The sequence below is a fragment of the Salminus brasiliensis genome, chromosome 20, assembly GCF_030463535.1.
Source record: "Salminus brasiliensis chromosome 20, fSalBra1.hap2, whole genome shotgun sequence".
In the NCBI taxonomy this organism is placed as follows: domain Eukaryota; kingdom Metazoa; phylum Chordata; class Actinopteri; order Characiformes; family Bryconidae; genus Salminus; species Salminus brasiliensis.
Genome location: NC_132897.1, coordinates 5,480,960 through 5,505,488, shown reverse-complemented (window position 1 = coordinate 5,505,488; position 24,529 = coordinate 5,480,960). Strand labels below are relative to the sequence as shown.

At 44.6% G+C, this 24,529-nt stretch overlaps 1 protein-coding gene across 2 annotated transcripts in view; it reads left to right on the top strand.

The window, feature by feature from the left end:
- Nucleotides 1-24,529, top strand: part of nf2a (NF2, moesin-ezrin-radixin like (MERLIN) tumor suppressor a) — a 58,482-nt gene that overhangs the window by 633 nt on the left and 33,320 nt on the right. For both annotated transcript variants that reach the window (XM_072664503.1, XM_072664502.1), the window contains exons 2-6: nucleotides 203-408; nucleotides 11,119-11,244; nucleotides 11,345-11,467; nucleotides 17,499-17,582; nucleotides 22,859-22,927. In XM_072664503.1, coding sequence (XP_072520604.1) covers nucleotides 295-408; nucleotides 11,119-11,244; nucleotides 11,345-11,467; nucleotides 17,499-17,582; nucleotides 22,859-22,927 — 516 coding nt within the window. In that variant the 5' untranslated portion in view covers nucleotides 203-294. The remainder of the gene's footprint in view (nucleotides 1-202; nucleotides 409-11,118; nucleotides 11,245-11,344; nucleotides 11,468-17,498; nucleotides 17,583-22,858; nucleotides 22,928-24,529) is intronic.

Sequence of the window (24,529 nt, the reverse complement as noted above, 5' to 3'; positions counted from 1 at the left end):
TGCTTTAGATAACCACTTTCATTCCCCTGCCTTTACAACATTTAAGAAAGACCCTAAGATCAGGTGTAATGTGTCTAATGTACCCCCAGAGATCTAGTGCCGGCTGCTCCTCAGGTCCTGTGGTGTTCGTAATCTCACTGACGGTCACTTGTGGATCAGTAGATGGCCAACACTGAGGAACAACGCTGTTTTTGTCTTCCAGGCCGATCACACTGGACTCTTTGCCCCGGTGCCTTAGCTAGGTTTGGTCAAACAGCAGCTCAAGAGGCAGAAGAACCCTGATCTTTCTTTAAAATGGCCAGTGCTCTTGCCTCCAAAATGGGCCTCAATTCCCTGCGAAGGAGACAAGCCAGGAACTACAGTGTGAAAATCGTGACGGTGGATGCAGACCTGGAGTTCAGCTGTGAGGTGAGTTGTAATGCATTGTACCTGGTGAGGAGTGATGGTTCTAGACCAGCTGTAGGTCCGGAAGTATCGACCTTACATGAGGAGGAAATGCGATCCTGAGTTTTAGTGCACGTCAGTGTTGAAAAAAGATTGTTTGGAGAATTGCTGTTGGTCCGTTCGTCATGATAATTTGACACCATGCAAAGATTCCTTGATGATCCAAATGATCGAAACTGGCGAACATCCTAATCATGATCATTGGGGTCAGTATTGAGATCACGATTCCTTATTGATGTTGAAAATGTCATGATTTTATAAAAATGGGTTTATTAGACAATGGATTTCCTGAATTTTCCTTAATTTAAATATAAATAAATAAATAAGGGTCTGGTGGACTAAGTCACTGCCACCATAACCCTGGGTTATGCTGCCTGTCTGGTAGAGCAGAGCTGGCCTTGCTCTGTCCAGGAAGATATCTCTCTCTCTCTCTCTCTCTCTCTCTCTATCTCTCTCTCTCTCTATCTATCTATCTATCTCTTTTTCTCTCTCATGTATGTGTATGTGTGTGTATGTATATATATATATATATATATATATATATATATATATATATATATATATATATAGAGAGAGAGATAGATATAGATAGATAGAAATAATCTCTATCTGTCTATCTATATCTCTCTCACCCACTCACCATCACTTCAGCATGACGCTGGCCAGCACTGGATGTCTGCTAGCCGATGCATCAGAGCTGGGTACCCAGCACTTTCCATATCTATCTGTCTGTCTATCTATCTATCTATCCATTACTCTGTATCCATCTATCCATCAATCTGTCTATCTGTATGTCTGTTCTATCTATCTGTATATCTGTCTGTCTATCTATCTATCTATCTGTCTGTCTGTCTGTCTGTATGTCTATCTATCTATCTATCTATCTGTCTATCTATCTATCTGTATGTCTGTTCTATCTATCTGTATATCTGTCTGTCTATCTATCTATCTATATGTCTATCCATCCATCCATATCTCTCTCACCATCACCGTGATGCTGGCCAGCGCTGGGCATCCACTAGCCGATGCATCATAGCTGGGTACCCAGCACTTTCCTCCGAGCGCATTGGTTGCTTGGCAGCGTTGCCTCCGCAGCTGGTTGCGTACGTGTGAGAGGAGGCGTGTGTTAAGTCTTACCCTCCTAGTGTTGTGAGCATGACATGTGATAAGGGGGAAAGTACTAATGAGTGGGTTGGGTATTTGGGGAGGGTATAATGGGTAGGAAAGCAGTGCGCTGGCTCTATAGTACAAGACCAAATGCGCGTTCTTGCGAAAGGGATTGCAGAACTGTCATTGCCCAGTCGTTTGTAGCGCCTGATGTTATGTTTAACTTGCTTTACACTGTTAAATTGAGCCTATTGAACTTGTTTCCTGTGTCAGATTTAACGTTAAAGCAAAACCGGCTAGTCCTTAAACATTTGCATACATGAAAATGATACTTGAGCCGCTTGGCTATTTTTATAGTCTTGTGGGAGGTTCAGGAGATCTAGAAAGATGTTTTCACTTTTGTTAAGGTTACATTTGGCCAAATCTGATCTAATTTGATGCAGTTAGACAAGTTTCGTAGTATTAAGATTTACTTAAACAGGAGAGAAAGTGTTCATAGTGATGCTCGCTTTACCATTTAACAATCATCATTGGCTCAGATGTTTTAGGAAGCCCAGTCCTGCTTATTTGCTGAAAAATCTCCAAGGCAAGTAGCCACTTGGGCCACAGGCTGTGGATTTTTATTGGCCATATCGTGAAATGTTGTGGCCAGGGGTACTGGCCAGTTGGCAGTGCCTAACCCTGTCTATCACTGTTTCCAAACGTCTCTTCGGTTTTACCACAGCAAGCCAGCATATAACAACCTATGGGTTTTGATGTTGGACTTTATTATTATTAATAATGATGATGATAAACAACAAAAACAATAATAATCATAATCATCATCATCAAATTAATAATAATGCTTTAAATCTCCTGTATAGGTAGGTCTGTCTGCTAAAAAAGCCTCGCAGTGAGGAGGGAGCAGTGGGTCCTGCTGGCTTGGAATAGGACCTCCCCTCTCGTTAAGGCGATTCCATACACTTTTGGAACTGGTGTCCCGTATTTTCTGCTTCTCAACTCAGTTGATAGGAAGCACGTGGATCAAGACCAGATAATGCTTTTGAATTAGTGGGAAACAGATGGTGGAAAAGGCTGCCATGGCCTGGCAGAGTGGTCAGTGCTGGCCCTCTCCTCATGACCCTGTCCATCCCACCAGCCTTCTATTATCCCTGTGTCTGCTCTTGCCTCTTTTCTCTCTATTCCACATGTCTGTCGCTGAACTGCCAATCAAACAAGCGAAAAACAAGCATGTGTTCAACATCAACAGTCACATGGGCCTGAACAGATTCCTGGACACAGAATGAGGGACGGAAGAATTTGAGAGAAATGTAGGCAGTCAGCCAAAACATGTTTGGCAACATATTCTTTTGCACAGAGGTTTTTCACTGGAGCTATGAGCTAATGTAGCTAATGGAAGCTTATTGTCCACCCCACCAATTAGCATCATGCACACTGCATGCCTTTATTCGTGTGTTGGAGGAATGTAGTACTGTATGTTGCAGTTCTCAGTCTACGTAGTTTTAGTCATTAGCTACACTGGCTTATGCAACTTGATATGAAGCTTGACTCTTTGGGCTCTTCAAGTTATCCCGTGGACTCCACAAGACCCCCCTGAGTGTCCTGAGGTAAAATATATGCCCAAATGTTTGTTTGTGGACACCCCTTCTGATGAATTGATGCATTGTCTAGTCCCTGTAGAGAAGTACTGCCAATAGAACAGAGCTGTCTGGAGCAGATGACTATAAACCATGAACCGTAGCACCATGCATAATACCAGGCGTGGGCTAGAGGGGTATAAAGCCCCCCAGCATTGAGCTGTGGAGCTGTGTTCTCTGGAAGGATGGATGGTGCTCCACCCAGCAGTTTTGGCGGGTCAAAATCCTGACCTCACTAATGCTCGTGTTGCTGACTGCAATCAAATCCTCAGCAATGCTCCTCTAAAATCTGGACAGATTTTTTACATCCTCTGATTCTAGAAGAAACTGTAAATGAGCACATGTCCTAATACTTTTGTCCATATAGTGCATCTGGCACTAAGGTGTCCCCAGCAGATCCTGTAAGTACAGAGATCACTGAGTCTCGGGTGCCAATGGGGGGGTCCTCCCATGGACCAATTTTGGTAGGTGCTGACCACTGCATACTGGGAACACCCCCACAAGACTGTTTGGCTGTTTGATGTTATGGAGATGTTCTGACCCAGTTGGCTAGCCATCGCGGTCTCTTGGTTCTTGTCAAAGTGGCTCAGATTCTGCTAACATCTGCTAGTATCATCTAATATGTGGATCCCACCTCTTGACAGGTGCAGCCGAAACCAGGCAGTCTGCGAATTCCTCTCTTCACCTGTCAATCATTTTCTCAGTGTTATAACTGCGCTACCTTAGATGTTCCGGTCCGAACCACATGGTGGCAGCATGTCTTCGGAAGTAACGCCACAGGAGCATCCCCCTCCTTCCACCCACTGCTGTTGCTCACATTTGGGTTGTGATGTTTATCCTCACTTTGGATACTAGTGAGGATATCATTGCAGTCATCAAATCGAGGCGTACTCATCCATAACCCATATTTTCTCCGTGCCGTTTTTGGAATTTTTATGTTCTGGAGTGATTGAACATCTGCTGAACTAAGACGCTGCGGGCCGTCATTAAGATTATCACATCAAGCATGGAACCCCTGCCCTGAGAGCAGAGAAAACAAATGATACGACGTGATTCTGGGCAGCAATCTCTCTCTCTGTCTCTCTGCTTTCCCTAAAGTGAAGCTTTAGCCTTGCAGGAAGTGTTTGTATAGAGACACACCCGCTGTAGCTGTGTAATGTGATTTTAATTAAGGTGAGGGTGAGCACCGCTGTGTAAGTGCATGTGTGAACTATTGGTTGGGGGCGGGGGCGGGGGGGGGGGGTTATTCTCCAGCTGAAGATGAATTGTGTTCTTTTCCTAACAGTAGACATGCTCCTGACCGCAGGCCTACCAGTGATTACAGTAGTGTGACGCCACATCACAAACTCCAGCTAAACCCTCAGATTTTAGGTCACAGAGAGAAATCTGAAGAAATGGGAACGAGGTGGGCTTTCCCAGGACCATATTTAACTGGACAGGTCTGGAGTTGAGTTTCTGCATGTTACACATTTACATTTACAGCGTTTGTCTGATACGCTTATCCAGGTAACGTACATTTTGAAGGTAGGAGAATGTAAAGTTGGGTGTCTTACCCATGGTGCACTCTTATTGGTGTGGGGTGGTGGGCTACCCTAATGAACCATTTTGTAAGAGATATGTAAGGGTGAACAATCTTTACACCTAGAAAAGGTTCTTCACATATATATATATATATATATATATATATATATATATATATATATATATATATATATATATATATGGACAGAAGTATTGGGACACCTGTTTGTTCATTCATTGTTTCTTCTGAAATCAAGGGCATTTAAAAACAGCTTATACTTTTCTTTAAGTAACTGTCTCTGCTGTCCAGGGAAGAAGGCCTTCTACTAGATTTTGGAGGAGTGTTGCTGTGAGGATTTGATTGCAGTCAGCGCCAAGAGCGTCAGTGAGGTCAGGATGTTATCCTTTAACTCCCCAGCTCATCCCAAAAGTGGATGGAGCACCAACCATCATTCCAGAGAACACAGATAGTTCCACTGCTCCACAGCTCAATGCTAGGGGGCTTTATACCCCTCTAGCCCACACCTGGTATTAGGTAGCATGGTGCCAGTAGGTTCATGCTTATCTGCTTCGCAAAGTCCTATTCTACTGGCAGCACTTCTCTACAGGGACTAGACGAGCTGTGTGTGTGTTTAAGAATCTGCACATCAGTGTCAACAGTGGGAGCGGCTTTAGAGTAGCCAGATGCATTTATTAGAAGGGGTGTCCACAAACATTTGGACATGTGTACGGTACTTCCAGCATGCTGTAATGGAAGCCATAACAATACTAAAAACACACACGCACACACAAAATAATATAAAAATGTTGCTAGTACAAATAAAACACTAAAATGTGCAGTGCTGAGAGATCCAGCACCAGAACTGGGAACGCCGGGGTAAATCTTATTGTTCGGGCCGGTCGTGCTGCTGAGATTTGATTTTCTAAAAGGTGGCACTGTTAACTTTCATGAGGTGCAATAACCATATCTGCTTCCATCATAATGTGCAGTTTCAGATAGAAACCTTGAGGCAACCTTATACAGCTGAGTGAATAGGAGTTCCTCTGAGGACCCCCAGCTATTACATTACATTGCATTGCATTCTCCTCACTCATTTGACATCATGCTGGATTTCCTAATGCTGTGTTGTCTTGAAGTGTTCAAAATCATGAAACTGAATGTAATATTTTATGTTACATTATGTAACGTGTAAACATGGACACTTTGTTGCTGTTTATATGCATGTGTAAACCCCCAGGACAAAAAAAAAAAGAACGTGGTGGTAGTAACTCCAGGTTCCTGCAGATGGAGCTGCACAGGTAGAGTGGACTATAAATACCCTGCAGGGTGTGCAACAGGATTCGTAGATTCAGAAGAGGTGGTACAGTGCAGTGAGGGTCTCGTTGGACATGTGGAAATTGGGTCGCAAAGCAGAAACAGTTATGGCGTGATTGCATTTTGTTGTGGCCAAAGGCTGTAGTGTGAAGGAAGCAGCTGAATCTGCAGGTGTGTGGAAGCTTACGGTCATATGGGTCTACCAGCAGTGGCAGAACCCCAGTCTACAGGACATTCTCCTCAGAATTGTGGCTGAAAGATGAAAATGATGGACAGGCACCACCGGAGGTAGGCTGACCTGAATGAGCTACAATATATGGCAGCCAATCAGATCGGAGCTAATTTACTTATGTAAAATTCATCAAGGCATAGTTACAAACATCCTGTTTAAATTTTTGTCTCTCTTCCTTTCTCTATTTTTTTTCTCTTTATCCCGTCGCTCTCTCTCTCTCTCTCTCTCTCGCACACACTTTCACATTCTCGCTCAATCACTCTCTTCCCCTTTCTCACTTTCAGTCACTCTCTCATTAACTTGATCACTTTCACACTCTCTCACTTTCTTAGTCTCACTCTCGCTTTCAGTCTCTCTCTCTCTCTCTCATCCACTCAATCACTTTCACTCTCTGTCTCTCACTTTTTCTCCTTACTCTCTCGATCACTTTCACACTTTCGATCACTTTCACTCTCTGTCTCTCTCTTTCGCTCTCTCTTCTCACTCGCTGTCACTTTCACACTGTCTTGCTCACTTTTTTTAGTCTCCTTCTCAATCCCGCTCACTCTCTCGATCACTTTCTCTCTCTCTCTCTCTCTCTCTCTCTCTCTCTCTCTACCTCTCTCTACCAGCTTGTGTTTGTCCTTGAAGGCATCCCACTAATGCCTGGAGGGGATACATCAGCATGCTTAATTGGCCGGACTCTGGGCAGCATGTTGTCGGGTGTCTCCATACATAAACATTAGGCCAGATGACGCCGCGCCTTGAACAGCACCTGTCCCTGTAGCTTTAATGAAGTTCGCAGCACTGATGAGGTCCCAGTACGCACTCCCAGCTTCCTGCCTTCCCTCAGTCTGCAGCGATCTGCAACCAGACAGCTCACCGATCCTGACATTACCGTCCTCTGCTCAACAGATTGGAGGGATTTGTTCGTATTAGCATGCTAACGTGCTAACACGACGCAGCCACCGCCTGCGGCAGGATTGTAAATCGCACTGTGTCTAACCATCTTAACGATGAGTCAAATAGCGCCGCCGCTTTTAGTCCGGGGGACCGTCTCCGCTGATGGAGCGTGCCAGGCTTACTTTATTTATCTTCTGTCCTGGAATTAGTTCCTGATTTGTATCAATTTCATGCCTCACAGACTGACGCTTTCCCAGCTCTGCCCTTCTTCAAGGACATGTCCTGGCAAACCACTGAAGTCATCTGAACATCTGGACACCAGATAAGACAAACTGGACGAGTCCGGTTTGACCGCTAGCAGCTGGAACCAGAGAAGTGCCTTTCCTGAAGGAAATAAGGCCCCAGTGGTTGCACAGCGTTAGTGTGTTGCTAACTCTTGGCTAGGTGGTTGCTATGGTATCACAGTTGGTGGCTATGAGGTTTGCTTTTTTTCCCGTGGTGTTCCAGGTTGTTGCTATGGTGTTCCTAAGCGGTTACTGGACGGGTACTCTAGTGTTGAAAGGGGATTATGGTATCTCAGGTGGTTGATATGGTATGGTGTGGTGCAGTGTTGGTCTTGGAGACTAGTTACTATGGTGTTACTAAGTGGTTGCTAGATGTGTCCTATAGTGTTGCAAGGTGACTGTTCTAGTATTTTAGGTGCTTGCTAAGTGGCTGCTGTGGTATCCCATGTGATTAGCTAATTATTTGCTAATATAGTGTTGCAAGTTGATTATAGGTTACCAGGCGTTGCTGTGGTGTTGCTAAGTGGTTGCTAGATGGATGCTTCAGTGTTGTAGGTTGATTATGGTATGCTAGATGGTTGGTATGATATGGAATGTTGTTCCTAAGCGGTTGTTGGGTTGACGGGTGCTATAGTGTTGAAAGGGGATTATGGTGTTTCAGGTGGTTGATATGGTATGGTGTGGTGCAGTGTTGGTCTTGGAGACTAGTTACTATGGTGTTGCTAAGTGGTTGCTAGATGTGTCCTATAGTGTTGCAAGGTGACTGTTCTAGTGTTTTAGCTGCTTGCTAAGTGGCTGCTGTGGTATCCCATGTGATTAGGTCATTATTTGCTAATATAGTGTTGCAAGTTGATTATGGGTAAGCTAAGCTAAGCTAATGCCTGGTATTGCTGTGGTGTTGCTAAGTGGTTGCTAGATGGGTGCTTCGGGGTTGTAGGTTGATTTATGGTAAACCAGATGGTTGGTATAATATGGTATGATGTTGCTAAGTAGATGCTATGGTATCCCAGCAGATGGTTGCTATGGTGTTGCTAAGGGATTGCTAGATGGGTGCTTTTGTGTTGTAGGTTAATTATGGTAGCCCAGATGGTTGGTATAATATGGTATGATGTTGCTAAGTAGATGCTATGGTATCCCAGCAGATGGTTGCTATGGTGTTGCTAAGGGATTGCTAGATGGGTGCTTTTGTGTTGTAGGTTAATTATGGTAGCCCAGATGGTTGGTATAATATGGTATGATGTTGCTAAGTAGATGCTATGGTATCCCAGGTGGTTGCTGTGGTGTTTGTAAGTGGTTGCTAAATAGGTGCTATAGTGTTGATTGTGGTATCCCAGTTGCGTAGTGTTTTCTCAGCAGTTGCTATGGTATGCTAGGTGGTTGACTGGGTGTTAATTAGTCTATTTGTATAATCAGACATAAGAAGGGGGCCCCAACCCGTGCACACCAGTCACTCCTAAGAATCCCCTGCTGGATACCTGTGCAAACCGTAGGCCCGAAACAGACCCGGCAGTCCCTATAACGCAGGCGCTGTTGATGTTGAGCAGCGTGGCGAGCGTTTCCGCCGTCTCTGCTTTTGTTTTGGAGCCTCAGACAAAACCTTCCTACTCAGGAATGAGCAGCCGATTTGCTTCTTCAGCCATATGGCCTCCAGTTTCATGTCTGTAGTTAAAATACATCTGGTTAGCAAATGAAATTGGGTTCTGCTGGTTCCCTCGAGGTGGATGCTGTGGTGCGTCTGTGCAGGCTGGTCTGCATCTCTTGCCAGCGAAGCTGAATTTAAAGCCTGTATCAAACTCCCATGTATGTCTTAGACTTAGTGCTGAGAAAGCAGGCTGGGTTTTTATACACTGTAAGACAGACTTTTAGTAAAGACCCATCTGTTGCTTGTGGAGCACCAGCCAAAAAATGGTGTAGTGTTTTGTAGTATATTTGTTTTTTAGGCCTTCGTACAGTACAGTGCAATCATTTGGATTTGGATTAGAATTTTAGAGCTCCTTATCTGGGCAGGAAGTGTTTAGTTGCCTAGTACAATATTAATATTAAATTAAATACAAATAATATAAAGGTAAGTGACTGCTTAAAAAAAAAACATTGTTTTATCATGCAATGGTTAATTATTGAGATATTGGGCTGCCTTGTCTTCTTTCAGATGACTAAAATACACAGTAAGTTTATTTTTTTGTAGTTTGTGTCTGTAGACTTCTCCTAAGTTCACGAAAAGCATTAGCCTTCCAGCATTGAGAGAATTGGATCGGGTTGGATCTAAGTAGTTCCCAAAATTCTGAAAACCTCAGCAGGAGGAAGAGCCTTTTCTTTTAAAGCCCCCCAACTCTGGAATAACCTTCTAAATAACGTTCGGGACTCGGACACAGTCTCAATCTTTAAATCTAAGCTGAAAAAATTAATGTTTCCCCCTAGATAAAGGTTGTAGGTCCAGGGGTTCGCAGCCACAGGGAATTGTAGTATACTGAGATGCTGGAGCTGTCGTCTCGTTGCTATCACGCGATCACTTATGTTTGTGGACAGTGGAGCAGATGGACGCTAGTGTTTCAGGGAGCTCCCGTGTCTGTGCTACCTTCTGGCTCTCTCCTTTTAATTAGGCTGTTATATTTAGACCTGCCGGAGTCGTCAGACACACTCTGCTCTCAATAAAATCCTCTCAGAACTAACACTCTTTTTTTTTTTTTTACCTTCTCCGAGTAAATGGTCACCCGACCCGACCCACCGAAGATTGCCTGCTGAGGTCCCCTCTACCAGCGTCAGACCAGCTGCCACCCATCAGTCCAACCAGCAATGTATACAACCCAGATGGGGCCCATTTTTAACCCCTCCTGGTCCCAATGCGCTGACACTGATGAACATCAGCATGGATGGGGCCAACATAGAACCTATGGACAAAACTTTCTAGTGTCCATTCAGGCTGACCATACTGGCCCCACATGTTGTGTTATCTGGGGTACAGTGGCTTATGCTATTTGTGGCGTATTCCATTTACCTCGTTAGTCGGATGTCGAAGCTGGGAATGGCGTCCAACCCTAGTTCGCTATTTCCATCAACAGTGTTTTATGGCCAGTCCAACCAAAATATGTCCCACCTGGCTTTTCAAGCGGATATGTGAAATCCGAACGTGATCTGATCACCAAAATCGCTGTTAATGCCAGATGTTAAGAGGCTTTCTGATTGGTTCTGAGAAGAATCATCCATTGAAGAAGGTGGTAACCTGTACTCCTTAAAACATCTCCAGAGTTCTCCTCTCTCATTGAGTCTAGTATTATTTAGAGTTCTCCTCAGATCAACACCTGGTTTGGTGGTAAATCAGGGCTTAATGATGGTAAATCAGGTGAGCTGCTGCTGCTGCTGCTGCTGCTGATTGAGTTGAACACATCCACCACGCTATGCTAGCTGGACTGGGGACGCGTCCAGGAGAACCCCGGAGGAACCGAGCTCTATTCTTCAGACTAGATCACCGACAAGTTCTCACTACTTTCCTTCTTCAGAATGAGAAGCTCTTGTTTCTCCTTTTTACTGGATTTATGTTCTAATGGGTTCTGGAGTGTCTACAGTAAACACTCTAATATTGCTGAGAGACACAGCTTTAACTAATGTGTTTAGACACCTAAAACCTCCACACACTGCTGTAGATCCAGCAGTTCTTAGAAAGTGTTCTCCAATAAATGTTGTGTCTCCTCTTCTCAGTTCAAATGGAAAGGAAAGGACCTGTTTGAGCTGGTGTGCAGAACCCTAGGACTCAGAGAAACCTGGTTCTTCGGCCTCCAGTACAACGTTAAGGATACTGTGGCATGGCTCAAGATGGAGAAGAAGGTACGTACAATTGGGATACTTGTTGTTATTGTTATTATTATTATTATTATATATTTTTTTCATCTGTCTGTCAGTGTCTGATGTGGTCTTTTTGTGGAAGGTTCTGGACCAGGAAGTTCCTAAAGAGGAGCCCATTGTGTTGCACTTCCTGGCCAAGTTTTACCCCGAAAACGCAGAGGAGGAGTTGGTTCAGGACGTCACCCAGCACCTCTTCTTCCTGCAGGTGAGCCACAGACTGCATCACTACAACTATTCCACTATCGGTACATCCAGTATTACTTACTACTGAACTGCGGTTAAACCGGCCGGTTATCCGAACGGACGCTAAACCACTGCCCAGAACTCCTCTTCTGGTTGTGCCACAGATTTACCAGTGAGTCGTAAGCTTGGAGAGCTGTCCGATCAGCTGAAACACAGCAGGGTTCTGCCAGTACAGTGCACATCTCCACCCAGTTAGCTTGATCTGCCTCTGAGTGCTGGAACAGTTTCATGTACTTTTCACTTTACGCGACATGGACAAAAGTATTCGGACACCGGTTCATTGTTGTTTTTTTTGTTTTTTTTTCTTTTCCTGAAATCAAGGGTGTTGATCCTGCCTTTTGTTGAAGTAACCGTCTCTGTCCAGGAAGAAGGCTTTCTACTAGGTTTGGGAGCATTGCTGTGAGGATTTGATTGATTCTTTTCAGCAACAAGATAAGCGCAAGTGAGGTCAGGATGTTGGATAATCACCACCCCACCTCATCCCTAACTCCCCAACTCCAACCAAATGTTTTGGTTGAAGCAGCACCATCCATCATTCCAGAGAAGACAGTAGTTCCACAGCTCAAGGTTGGGGGGGCTCTATTCCCCTCTAGCCCAGGCCTGGCATTGGGCAGCATGGTGCCAACAGGTTCATGGTCTAATGCTCAAGAGAGTACCATTCTATTGATAGTACTTCTCTACAGTAGTTGTGTGCATTCATTAAAAGGGTGTCCGCAAACATTTGGACATGGTGTTTCTTCTTCATAATGGTCATATCAGTTGATTTGGTGGGGGTGGGGGGGTGGTGTCCTAATGTTCTCCTCTTTTTTTCCTCAGCCTTATCATGGTTTCCTTGAGTTTCATTGGCACAGCTCTGGACCCCATGTTCACAAACATGGGGTCCAGCCCTGAAATCAGGGCTATCTCTTAGGCTGCGTTCTATTTGAACTCCAATGACCGATTCTTTCGAGTTCAAGTAGGACATTTCAAGTGGAACGTCCCTACAAGTCAGATTTCCTACTCTGCAAAAGTCGGGAGAACCTCACCAACCCAACCCAGTTCAAAATCCAAAATGTCTGCACTGCACATCAACAGCCATAAAACCAGTAGTGTTCTAGAGGTTTCTTAACACTTCTAGCAGTTAGTGTCTCATTAGTATTGTCCAACTTCTATCTGTGAACGTTTTATATGATGCTTGACCACGCAAAATACTGTGTAATGGGTTATCAACCAATACTGTGGACAATGTTAACCTGGGACATATTTTTGGATAGATTCACCATAAATTGGTTAACCTGATGTGGTAAACTCTGAAGTCTTTAGGAAACCTGTTTGTGGAGATGTTTTAGACATGGTGTACAGATGTCTGAAGTTTTTCTGGAACGTCTGGAAGTGCCTTGAAGTCTAAGAAGGTGCTCTTGCTCTTTAACTACGTGTATATTATTTTAGACAAATTTAAAACCGCAAAGAAACCCAAGAAAATCTGTCTCCGTCCCAAACACCGTGGAGGCCACAGTAGGTAGGCTCGGAAAAGGACGCCAGAACTCTGGTTCCTTTCTGTAATCTGAGCTCGACTGACAGATCTTTCAATTGTCTGTTCTCTGAAGCTGAAATCTCTCCGGCTTTTGAGAGGCTTTCAGGCTAACTCTACGATCTGACAACTCCTGCTCCTCTCTTTCCTCTCACACCTGCGCAAGTCCCCCATCACCCCTCCTGAAGTCGCCAGCCCTCTTCGCTCCTGATAACCTCCACTAAGGGCAGCGATGCCTTCAAGAGACATTTTCAGAGAGACGAAGGGAGTGGATGTATTTCTTATTTGTCACAAAGTCCCTCGGGGCCTTCAGATGCATTAGGCTCCTGTCGCTCAAAAAGCCGATCCCACAGGTAATTATAAGTTTACAGACACTTCTGTGGGGACGCGCTGGAGGATTTGTGCGAGTATAGATTTATCTGGTCTGCAAAATGGGGTTGTTGACCCGTTGACCCATCAGTGCTCCACCTACTGCTGCATTCTTTCAGAGTCGTCAGGCTGGACAAGCTTCCGGGAATGTTGGGAGATATTCCCATTCAATTTTATGCAGGTTTGTAGTGTATAATAAATACTTATTTTGAATATCTAATATGTAATTGCTTATTATTCGTATGCAGCATGTGGACTGGGGCGGTAGAGTGATACTACAGGGCTTTACACTAATGTGACTTACACAGTTCTGGTAAGGGGTCTTGTGCAACTCCACCAAAATCCCATAGTGTAGAAGCAGTATTGTGGCCTGGAGTGGGAAAGACAGGGACTCCTATTGTACTTCCTATTGAAGTCAGTGGAGCATCCTCATCAGCATCAGCATCCTCATCAGAATCAGCTCAGCTCAGCTCACTTATTGTCCCGTCACATTACACAGGTGTTAAGGTGAGTGGAAAAACTTGGGTGCATCGTCCCTCACAGTGGTACAAAATAGAAATAGTGAATATTTACACATTAACTTGCACTATACATATACACACACTATACACACTCTCTATTTACAATATTACACTGGTTAAAGCAGTTAAACGTACAGATTTGATATATAATCTGAATGTTTACATTATCTGCAAAATGCACTGGATGGATGTGAGTTCTGGTGTAGTGTGGGTGGGTGGGGAAAGGTCTTTGTGGGTGCTGTGGGACTGTGCATAGGGGTTCCAGTAGTAAGTGCAGGGTGCAGAGTGTGTTTGTATGGGGAGGAGGTGTGATGATACAGATGAGGTCCACAGTCCACAAGCTATTGTTCGTTCAGCAGACGAATTGCTTGAGGATGGAAGCTGTCTCCTAACCGACTGGTTCTGGTCTTCAAGCTTCTGTACCTCCTACTGCTGGGCAGCTGTGAGAACAGGCAGTGGCTTGGGAGGGTGGAGTCCTTAATAATCCTCATGATTATTGTATTGAGCAGTTGTTTTAAGGTAAAATTGCTCCATAATGTTTTAGGATTTGCTTTGAGTTAGTCTGAGCTCTCTCTACAGTTCCAGGGCACAGTTCCATTGCTCTGCCACAAGGAATTGATGCTGTGTGTGTGTGTGTGTGTGTGTGTGTGTGTGTGAGTGAGAGCACAGGGGAATACCTCCCACTGTTACGCTCTCTCTCTTTCCCTAGAGAGCAAGTGTTTGTCAGTCTCAGCTTTCCTATTGATCAGGCAGCGTTCGTCAATACCACCTTCCTCTACACAGACTGTCCCGAAGCCCGGAAAAGCATCCAGCATCCCGGTTCCGCATTCCGCCCGGTTCAGAAGTCCTTTGCTGGCATGACTGACAGCTGAGAAGCCCAGTGAATAGGACGGTGTTGCTTGACCACCTCACGCTACGCTCTTTGGCCACATATTTTATGAGCAAGCGCCAGGTCCGGGACCTTCACCCTCTTCTAAAGGCCCGGCACTCCAAGACGCGCGTGTCTAAAGGAAGTTTAAGTGGCTTATCTGCACCGTTAAATTCGAGGGTCGAAGCTGTCCCGCCGGGTTCAGAATGGTAATGTGCTCGGAAATGGGAGGTAATGAATTCCAGAAGGATGTTAATGAATTCAGAGAAAGGCTTTCCAATAGAGAGCGTGTTCTCGCTCACCCCTGCCCTGGTGCTCATCTGCAGGCAGCCGTTTAGCCGGTCGTGCGTGTGCTGATTCAGTTTAAAAAAAAAAAAAAAAAAGCCCTTCTCCTGGATCCTCTCTTATCAGGAGCGGCCACCCTTCCCTGTGTCCCGCTCTCAGTGCGCTGGCTCGTTTTGTAAAGCAGATTGTCAAGCCTGCTTTTGACTCTGAGCCTTCTTGGACTGCCACCAGTGCTTGAGCCCAGTACTTGGTTTCCTTTTTTTGTAATGACTGTTTTAGGAATGCCAGGCTTACGGGGGAAAGCCGGCATGGTGAATTGCACAAATTAAGCTATTTGAAGGCACTTAAAGTAATGATTCAGCACCACAACAACAAAAAACCAACCAAACAAGTGCACACTACTTTTTTTTTTCTTACCCCAGATGTACTCGACCTCCCCAATTTCATTTCCCATTTCTAATTCCTATTCAGTAACTGGGACACCCCAAACACGCAGTGCCACCAGTGCTGAGAGGATGAAGGCTAGCATGCCTTTGCTTCTTCTCATACTGCTTCTATCTTCTCAAGTTGCACCCATTGCTGAGACAGATGTGCACCAGCTTGTCTCTTCTCTGGCAATAGAATATGACTCTATAGAGCAGAAAAACTTCTTGACACCATGCCAAATGCCAGGTGTGGGCTATAGGGGTATAAATCCCCCTCTCCCCCCTCCCCAATCATTGAGCTGAGCTCTATCCTATATGTTTGGGATGAGGTGGGATGGTAATCCTCCAACATCAGACATCACTTTTGTTGTTCAATGCAATCAAATAATGAAATCCTCACAGCAATACTTCATCATCTAGTAGAAATTCTTTCTTGGTCTCCATCCAATTTTATTTATTTAGTTATTTTTACTTTTATTTTTTTGTGGAAGAAACAACTAACAAGCAGGTGTCCCAATACTTTTGTCCATATAATGTGTTCAAATTTGAAGCTTTAAGCTTTGTGACTAATTCTATAAAAATAGACCAAACCATGCTGAAATCTGAATAGTCAGTCTTTTGTTAAATAGATACAACAGTGTGTATAACCGCTAACCGTATGGGCAGCTACTAAGCTACAACATTAGCCTGATCGCTGATGCCAAAAAGTCTCCCTGCGTTTGAGGAAGGGGTGAGAACTTCCTTATGTCCCTGTTGCTAGCGCTGGAGATTCTGCGGCTGATAACAAACACACACACACACACACACACACACACACACACACACACACACACACACGACGTGCTGTTGGCTGCGGTTACAGTGACCGGCACTCTCCCACTTGCCGGTGTGTTCAGCTACAGCTTGCTCATTTGGCAGAGCTGTAGTGTTTCCCAAACGGAGTGTAATTTGGCTCCCAGTTCAGGAAACCAGGATTTGGTTTCTTGCACGACTTTCATTAGTTTGATACACTAGCTACTGGGCCAGCACCCCCCTCCATAGCAAAGTCCTGTGTTAACTGAGTCGACTGGTTCACCAGCTCCTCATTAGGGCCGTTCATTTGTTCATTCGTTCAGATTGTAGAGCAGATTGTAGAGCTTTAATGAGCAGTATTTCTTCTGCAGCTGAATATAGAGCAGGTTTGCCCCTGCTTACCTGCTTTCCCTCCAGAGTCCTGCTGGGATTCGTATAAGCAGCCTTCCAGCTACTAGCGTGTTTCCTTCACCTCGGAGACGTTGGCTGCTCTTAAGAAATATGCTGAAATATTCTGTTTTTTGCTGGAAATGATGTCTGGGAGGAAAAGTACACAGAGATGAAAGCTCAAAGCTTACCGGCTGGGTTGCACTGACCATATATTACCATGACTTTGCTGTGGATTTTGTAGTGGTTGGTAAGGCTGGGTAATATCTCTTAAAAAAAAAAAAAAAAAAAAAGTATTTGGACGGGGCAAAATTGTTATAAGCAAAATGTTTGAGATCTACAGCAATTTTACGTAAACAGTCTTTTCACAGTGGCAAAAGTAATTGGACAGCTAACTGATGAGCAGTTTCGTGGCCAGGTGTGACCTGTTCCCTCATTATTTCCTATGCTTTCTATGTGCACCTAATATGTCAACCTGATTTGTCACCAATCTGCCATACCGTTAGCTCCACTGACCAGTGAAGTGAAGCACATTGACCATCTTCATCTACAGTGGCATCTGTCAAGGGGTGGATACATTAAGCAGCAAGTTAGCCACGAGCTCTCAAAGGTAAAATCGCTGCTTCAGATCCTGGGTCATGCTGCCTGCCATCAGCAGCCAGAGCCAGAGAGAGCACAACTGGCCTTGCTGTTTTCGCAGGCATGCCTCAAACTGATTGAGGTTAGATGACTGGGTCAGAACCAATGACTGGGTGCTGGGCACCCAACTTCCTCCCTGTGTGTGAGTGTGTATCCCCTTTTTTCATGTCTCTCCTGTGTTTCCTGAACCCCTACAGGTCAAAAAGAAGATCCTGGAAGAGGAGGTCTACTGTCCTCCCGAGGCCTCAGTGCTGCTGGCCTCGTACGCCGTCCAGGCCAAGGTCAGTGCTCACATAGAACTGCTGTAGAACTCCCTCCCGTGCTCGGTCACTCCCGCGCTCTCTCTCTGTCTCTCTGACAGATGCCAGTTCTGTCTTACACTTCTCACCTCCTCCCAAGGTTCACATCACTCCTCTGCGGCGTCCAGCGTGGACACGAATGAGTTTTACTCACCAGTTGTCAGTCTGATTGACAGCCGAAGGCCTCCAGAAGCAGCCGCCTTATTAACTTTACGTGCATCACCTTGTGCCAATTTTCACTCTCGCTTTCTTGTTCTCTCTCTCTCTCTCTCTCTCTCTCTCTGTCTCTCTCTCTCTCTCTCTCTCTCTCTCTCTCTCTCTCTCTCTCTCGTACGTGTTCTCAGACCAGGCCTAAGTGTTTAAGCCTTCAATCAGACAGCTCTCACAACGGTTTCTCTCTCTCCATGCTCTCAACCATGCTGAAATCTGAATAGTCAGTCTTTTTTAAATAGATACAACAGTGTATATAACCGCTAACCGTATGGGCAGCTACTAAGCTACGACATTAGCCTGATCGCTGATGCCGTAAAGGGGTGAGAACTTTAATTATTTAGGAAGCCCGTTCGTGTTCAGCTGGTGGTGTTGCCTGAAGTAAAGGCTTCTTCCTTAATTCCATCCTTATGTCCACTCGCTAGCGCTGGAGATTCTGCAGCTGATAACACACACACACACACACACACACACACATGACGTGCTGTTGGCTGTGGTTACAGCGACCGACACTCTCCCACTTTCCAGTGTGTTCAGCTACAGCTTGCTCATTTGGCAGAGCTGTAGTGTAGTGTAGAGCTGTAGTGTTTCCCAAACGGAGTGTAATTTGGCTCCCAGTCCTTCCACCCTGCTTCCCTTCACCCCTCCTTCCACCCTGCTTCCCTTAACCCCTCCTTCCACCCTTCTTCCCTTAACCCCTCCTTCCACCCTTCTTCCCTTAACCCCTCCTTCCACCCTTCTTTCCTTTATCCCTCCCTCCACCCTTCTTCCCTTTATCCCTCCTTCCACCCTTCTTCCCTTTACCCCTCCTTCCACAATTCTTTCCTTTATCCCTCCCTCCACCCTTCTTCCCTTTATCCCTCCTTCCTCCCTTTATCCTTCCTTCCACCCTTCCTCCCTTTATCCTTCCTTCCACCCTTCCTCCCTTTATCCTTCCCTCCACCCTTCTTGCCTCCAACCTTCCCTCCACCCTTCTTCCCTTTACTCCTCCTTCCACCTTTCTTGCCTCCACCCTTCTTCCCTTTACTCCTCCTTCCACCTTTCTTGCCTCCAACCTTCCCTCCAACCTTCCTTCCACCCTTCTTGCCTCCAACCTTCCCTCCACCCTTCTTCCCTTTACTCCTCCTTCCACTATTTCTTCTTCTTCCTTCCTTCCTTTCTCCCTTTCACCCGCCTTCTATCATTTCTTCCATCCCATCATTCCACCCTTCCTGCTAACTTTTCCTTTCCTCCCAGCTTCTTTGCTTTTTTCCCTTTCCTTTAACCTTTCCTCCCATCCTTCCTGCTTTCCACACGTTCTTCCATCCTTCCTGCCGTTCTTCTGCGTCGTCTTCCCCCCCGACTAAAACTGGTGGTGTGGTTTAAGGCTTCAATCAGAAGAACAGTCCAGCTGTTTCTCCTCTCTTCTCTGTTCTCATGTTCTCTCTCTCAGTCTCTTGCTTTTGACCCCCGCACCCCCTCCCTCGAGTCCGTGGGTACTGGCCAGACATTAAAAACCCAAACACTGCTCTTTTAGCTGGGCAGGGATCAGCAGCTCCTTCAGTGGTTTTTATTTATTTTTTTATTTCTTTCGTTTTTTTTTTTTTTTTTTTTTTAAAGCAATTTGTCAAGTTCACACAGCTAGAAGGTTGTTAGACAGAGAGGTGGAGGAGGGGTCTCCACTGCTGAAGAGTAACTTGAGACTGACCATCAATTCACAATTAGATTTGGCCCAGCAGCAGAAAGCGTTGTAGCTATTGATTTATTAGAGGAGGGGCAGGGGTTGGGCAGCCAGGCGGTCAGTCTGTCTGTTTACCCGCTTAGAAAGGTGTAAACAGCGTGGCTGCCCCTGTCCATCTCACACCCGTAATCCCACAAGTGACGAGGTAGTGGTGGTCTGATGGATGGCCAAGAGGACTGAGATTGCAGAAGGGGAAGGAGAGGGGCGAGGTGGAGGGCAGACAGCAGATAGGAGCGGAGTAATATGAGGGAGGAGGAGGAGGAGGAGGAGGGAGTGGGTGAAGGGAGATAAGGGGAAGACTACCAGAGGACGAAGACATGGTGGGAAGAGAGACATCTCTGTTCATGGCTGAGGACTCTCCTCCTCCTCAGCAGCTTCAGCATTCCCTCTCTCTCTCTCTCTCTCTCTGTGTGTGTACTAATATTAATTATTAATATATTAATTAATATATTTAATGACCCAAGTAAAATCTCGTTTAACCCTTTGGAGTCTATGAATACGCTGCAGTCTGTGTTTGCAGATGTTGAGATCTGGGATAACGCAGCTCAGAAATACGGTTCGGACGTTTCCTGAATCTGTAGACTCCGCCCTTTTCATTTAATCTCATTACCGGATCAATACCTGACTCGCAGCCGGAGTTATGAGGCTCACTTCTGCCTCTCGCCATGTCTAACTGGTGGATCCAAGCGTCCTTCCATGTCTTTTGTGAAAGTGACCAATGGACACTTAGAAACTTGTCGTCTGGCATTACAATTATTATTGGCATAAATATATTATTATTCATACATTCCACCGCTTTTGTGAAGCTGAGACTCTGGTAAACAGTTCGTCTACTTGAGTAAAGGGAGGTTTTTACAGGAAATGTGAAGAATTTCTTTACTTTTTCAGGTTTAGGGGGAGAGTAGCTCTTCACACAGTGCTGTAGGTCACATGAGGTCTCATTACAGTGAGAGCTGAGATTGTTCTGAACAATTATGATATAAAACATGTGGGTATTTTCTTATCTGCAAGTTACTTTTTAAAGAGGAAATTAAGAAGATACCCAATTAAGAAAATACCCATATCGACTGCAGAGGGTCAATATAATCCAAATGGATTTCTATATATATATATATAATGTGTTTTTTATTATTATTTTAAAAGTAATGTAATATATAGAAAATAAATATGCACATTGTCCTAAATGGACCCCTGATACCTTTTTATAGGCTCACTTTTGGTAAGTTCTTTTATTTGATTCATTATTTATTTTAAACCTCATTATTTTTTAATAATTTATAAGTTTATTAAAAACAGGAATGCTGTTTTAAAAGGGACTAAGAAATAATTACTGGGACCCCCCCCCCCAAAAAACAAAAAAATTAATCATCTTTTTGGGTCATCTTTGGTCAGATTAGATTATGTCAGTCATTTATTTGCATTTATTTGCTTGTTCTCTTAGTTTCCTAAAACTGTATAAATTTTAATGTTAGAGTTTTCTGAAAACAACCATAATAATAACAATTATCATCATTCGTTTTTCATTTCCATTTAATTTTCCATTAAATATCATTAGTGAAATACATCAATAAAAAATCATTAATATCATTATTAAATTTTTCACTCATTTATTATCATCAGTTCCAGACAAGCTCAGAGGGTTCGCCCTCCTCCTGCCTCGCCTCAGCGGCCATATGGACGTCTTCTCTCTCATTCTTTGCGGAAGTAAACGCCCCCCCCCCCAAGACTAGTGGTGAAATGGTGAAATTGGGGCCTCTGTATGAATTGATTTCCTACTTTGAATTTCGTTGTTGTTGTTGTTGTTGTTGATGACGACGTGATGCCCAAACTTTCCAGTATGTTTCGGGTCAGTCTCCCGCTGCAGGGCTAAGCAATGTCGGTGAGATCTGAGCTGTTTGGTTGGTAGTGAAGAATCTTCTGTGTACTTCAGAACTCATCCCATCAGCAGCAGGATCAATAAACCCTATTTCGCTTTAGCTGTACGTGCCCGCACTGTCAGACAATAGGTTACCATACAGGGCCGCTTTTGCCTTTCAAGGAACAAACAATGTAAATATGTGCTCCCCAGGGTCTAGTTGTACCTTCTACCTCTGCATTTGTGTCTCCTGAATAGTCATTCAGTCACTGTTGTGGTCTCCTACGGTCTGCCAGCTTTTTGCAATTGCAGATGGCAAGAACTCACCTGTTCCCATTTCACCTTTTATTAAAGTATCAAGTGATGGAAACGTCAGTGAATTTAGTGTCTGAGTTTGGGCATTTATTCAGATTTTCCAAGCTCATGGCATTTTCTTCTGGTCCTCATGTTGAGAGACCACAGTAACAGACTCCAAATGCTGCATCTAGAATCTGCTCCAGACAGCTGACCTGTCCGTGCAGCACCTGCCAATGCAGGCTGTTGCAGCCAATTTTGTAAGATTGGACCGGGCGCTGGACTGGGCACTGGACCAGGCCCTGGACCGGGCGCTCAGCTTGGAGTTTAGAGTTGCTACATAGCATTAGGATCTAGGTTTTGATCCTTCATTATAGAACCTTCACATTTTTTGTTGTTCAGTCACTCATGTTGTTTTGGCCTCCTTCTCAGGGTTATTGTCCAGATGAAAGGTGAAGTGTATCACTGAAGTGTCTCCCTGTATTTTGCCCCGTCCATCTGTCCTTTTCATTTCAACAGAAGGCCCAGTCCCCTCTGAGGAAGAATATGATGCTGCCACCACCAGGCCTTAGTTACGGTGGTGTTTGTTGAGGAATTTGCAGTGTTTGGTTTGTGGTAGTGTTGCACTGAAGACCAGTAGAGTCCAAGACCAGGATCAGGACACATCGAGCCCATGTCCAATACTTTTAGGAGTTGAGACTGGGCGGCTCTTTTTTTTTTTTTTTTTTTTTTGCCTTGATTTGCTTGATTTTTGAGGGCTGTTATCCTGTTTATGCATCTGCAGACTGCTTGCTCTACTTTTATGACTCCGCATTCAGTCAGCATTCTGCCATTATTCTGCCATTACTACGGTAGATTAAAGTCAAACTGTGACCAAAGGAAGCCGTAGTAGATGACCACCTTGCTTAAAATCCACACCCTGAGATTTGAACGGGCTAATGCTAAAGTCCAGCTCGAACCTGCTGTTTAGCACCGTGTGGAGTAGTGGAATGTTATATCTACTATATAGTGAAAATCATTGATTGAGGGAAGGAGAAGAAAGCTCAAGTTAATTAGAGTAGGGAGAGAAGGGAATGAGTGTGCCGATAGTATGCAAATGATAACCAATTATTTATATAACCCAACATCCATGTGTTTAACAGCCACTTTGGTGCCTTGTTGTTTCTGCTTCTTTTTCAGTATGGTGACTATGACCCCAATGTCCACAAACCAGGCTTCCTGGCCCAGGAGGAGCTTTTACCAAAGCGGGTGAGTGGATTCTGAGCTGGTGAACTTTCCTGGTTGTGTTTGTATGACTCTTGGTCCAGTTCTGCTGCTGGAATTCATCAAGCTTTTAATGGTCGCTGCACAAACCTCTGATGGACCTCATGTAAACTCACCTAGGCAAGTCGTGTCATGAATTGTAATGAAAAACAAAATCATGCAAGTAAGTTGAATTGAAAGGTTGTAATAAGCCTCTTAAATCGTTAGTTTAACTCAACATTAGAAATCTTTGGCGATTACAGCTCTGGGTTATTGATCACAAGGTTGTGGGTTCAATGCCCGCGCCCGCTAAGCTGCAACTGTTGGGTCCTTGAGCAGCATCATGTAATGGATTTTGTCATTGAGTTTGATGAAAAACAGATGATTAAGATTAGATTAAATTAATAATTTACGCTCCCTTTATTTCTCCTCATTTCACTGCTGCACACACACACACTGTCAGACTAGAGATTAGAGCAGTGAGAACACACACCCACCTTGCACAAGCCTTTGTATGCTGGTCCTGAGGGAGGATTGAACCGGTGACCTTCTGGTCCCGTGTTCTACTTCTCTAACTTTTGGACCACGTCTGCCCTTGTATAACCATTTCCGAATGGTAACTATGTGACTGGACTGAGCAGAACTTTTAACTGCATTAATGCAACAGTAAGAGTACACTTAGACAGACAGCTGCTAGGCTATTGCTATGTGGTTGCTGTGATGTTTCAAGCGGATGCTATGATGTTGCCGTGGTGTCCCAGTTAGTGGCAATGATGCTTTCTAGATGGCTTCTGTAGTGTTACAGGGTGATTACCAGACTGTATTTCAGGTGGTTGGTATGGTGGTTGCTATGATGTTGCTAAGTGGGTGCTATGGTATCTCTGGTAGTGACAATGATGTTGCTAAGTGCTTACAGCACTCATCTAGAAGTATTTCAAGGTGATTGCCATGGTATTTCAGTCGGATGCTATAATGTTGCTAGGATGTTGCTGTGGTGTTTCAAGCGGATGCTATGATGTTGCTGGGGTATCCCAAGTAGTGGCAATGAGGCTTCCCAGATGGCTTCTGTAGTTTTACAGGGTAATTACTATACTGTATTTCAGGTGGTTAGTATGGTGATTGCTAAGTGGGTGCTATGGTATCTCTGAAAGTGCAATGTTGCTAAGTGCTTACAGCACCCATCTAGAAGTGTTTCAAGGTGATTGCCATTGTATTTCAGGCGGATGCTATGTGGTTGCTGTGGTGTTTCAGGTGGATGCTATGATGTTGCTGTGGTATCCCAGGTAGTGGCAATGATGCTTTCTAAATGGCTTCTGTAGTGTTACAGGGGGATTACTGTATTTCAGGTGGTTGCTATGATGTTGCTAAGTGGGTGCTATGGTATCTCCGGTAGTGGCAATGATGTTGCCACTAGTGCTGTAGTGCTTTTTAGATGGGTGCTGTAGTGTTTCAAGGTGATTGCTATGGTGGTGTTTAGTGGTTGCTAGGTGGTTGCTGTGGAGAAACTAATGGGTTGCTGTAATTCTGGAATCCAGGCACTGAAACATGCGGGAGTGGTAAAGTCCCGCTCTGTAAACAAAGAAAATAACCCCATAACTCAAACTCAGG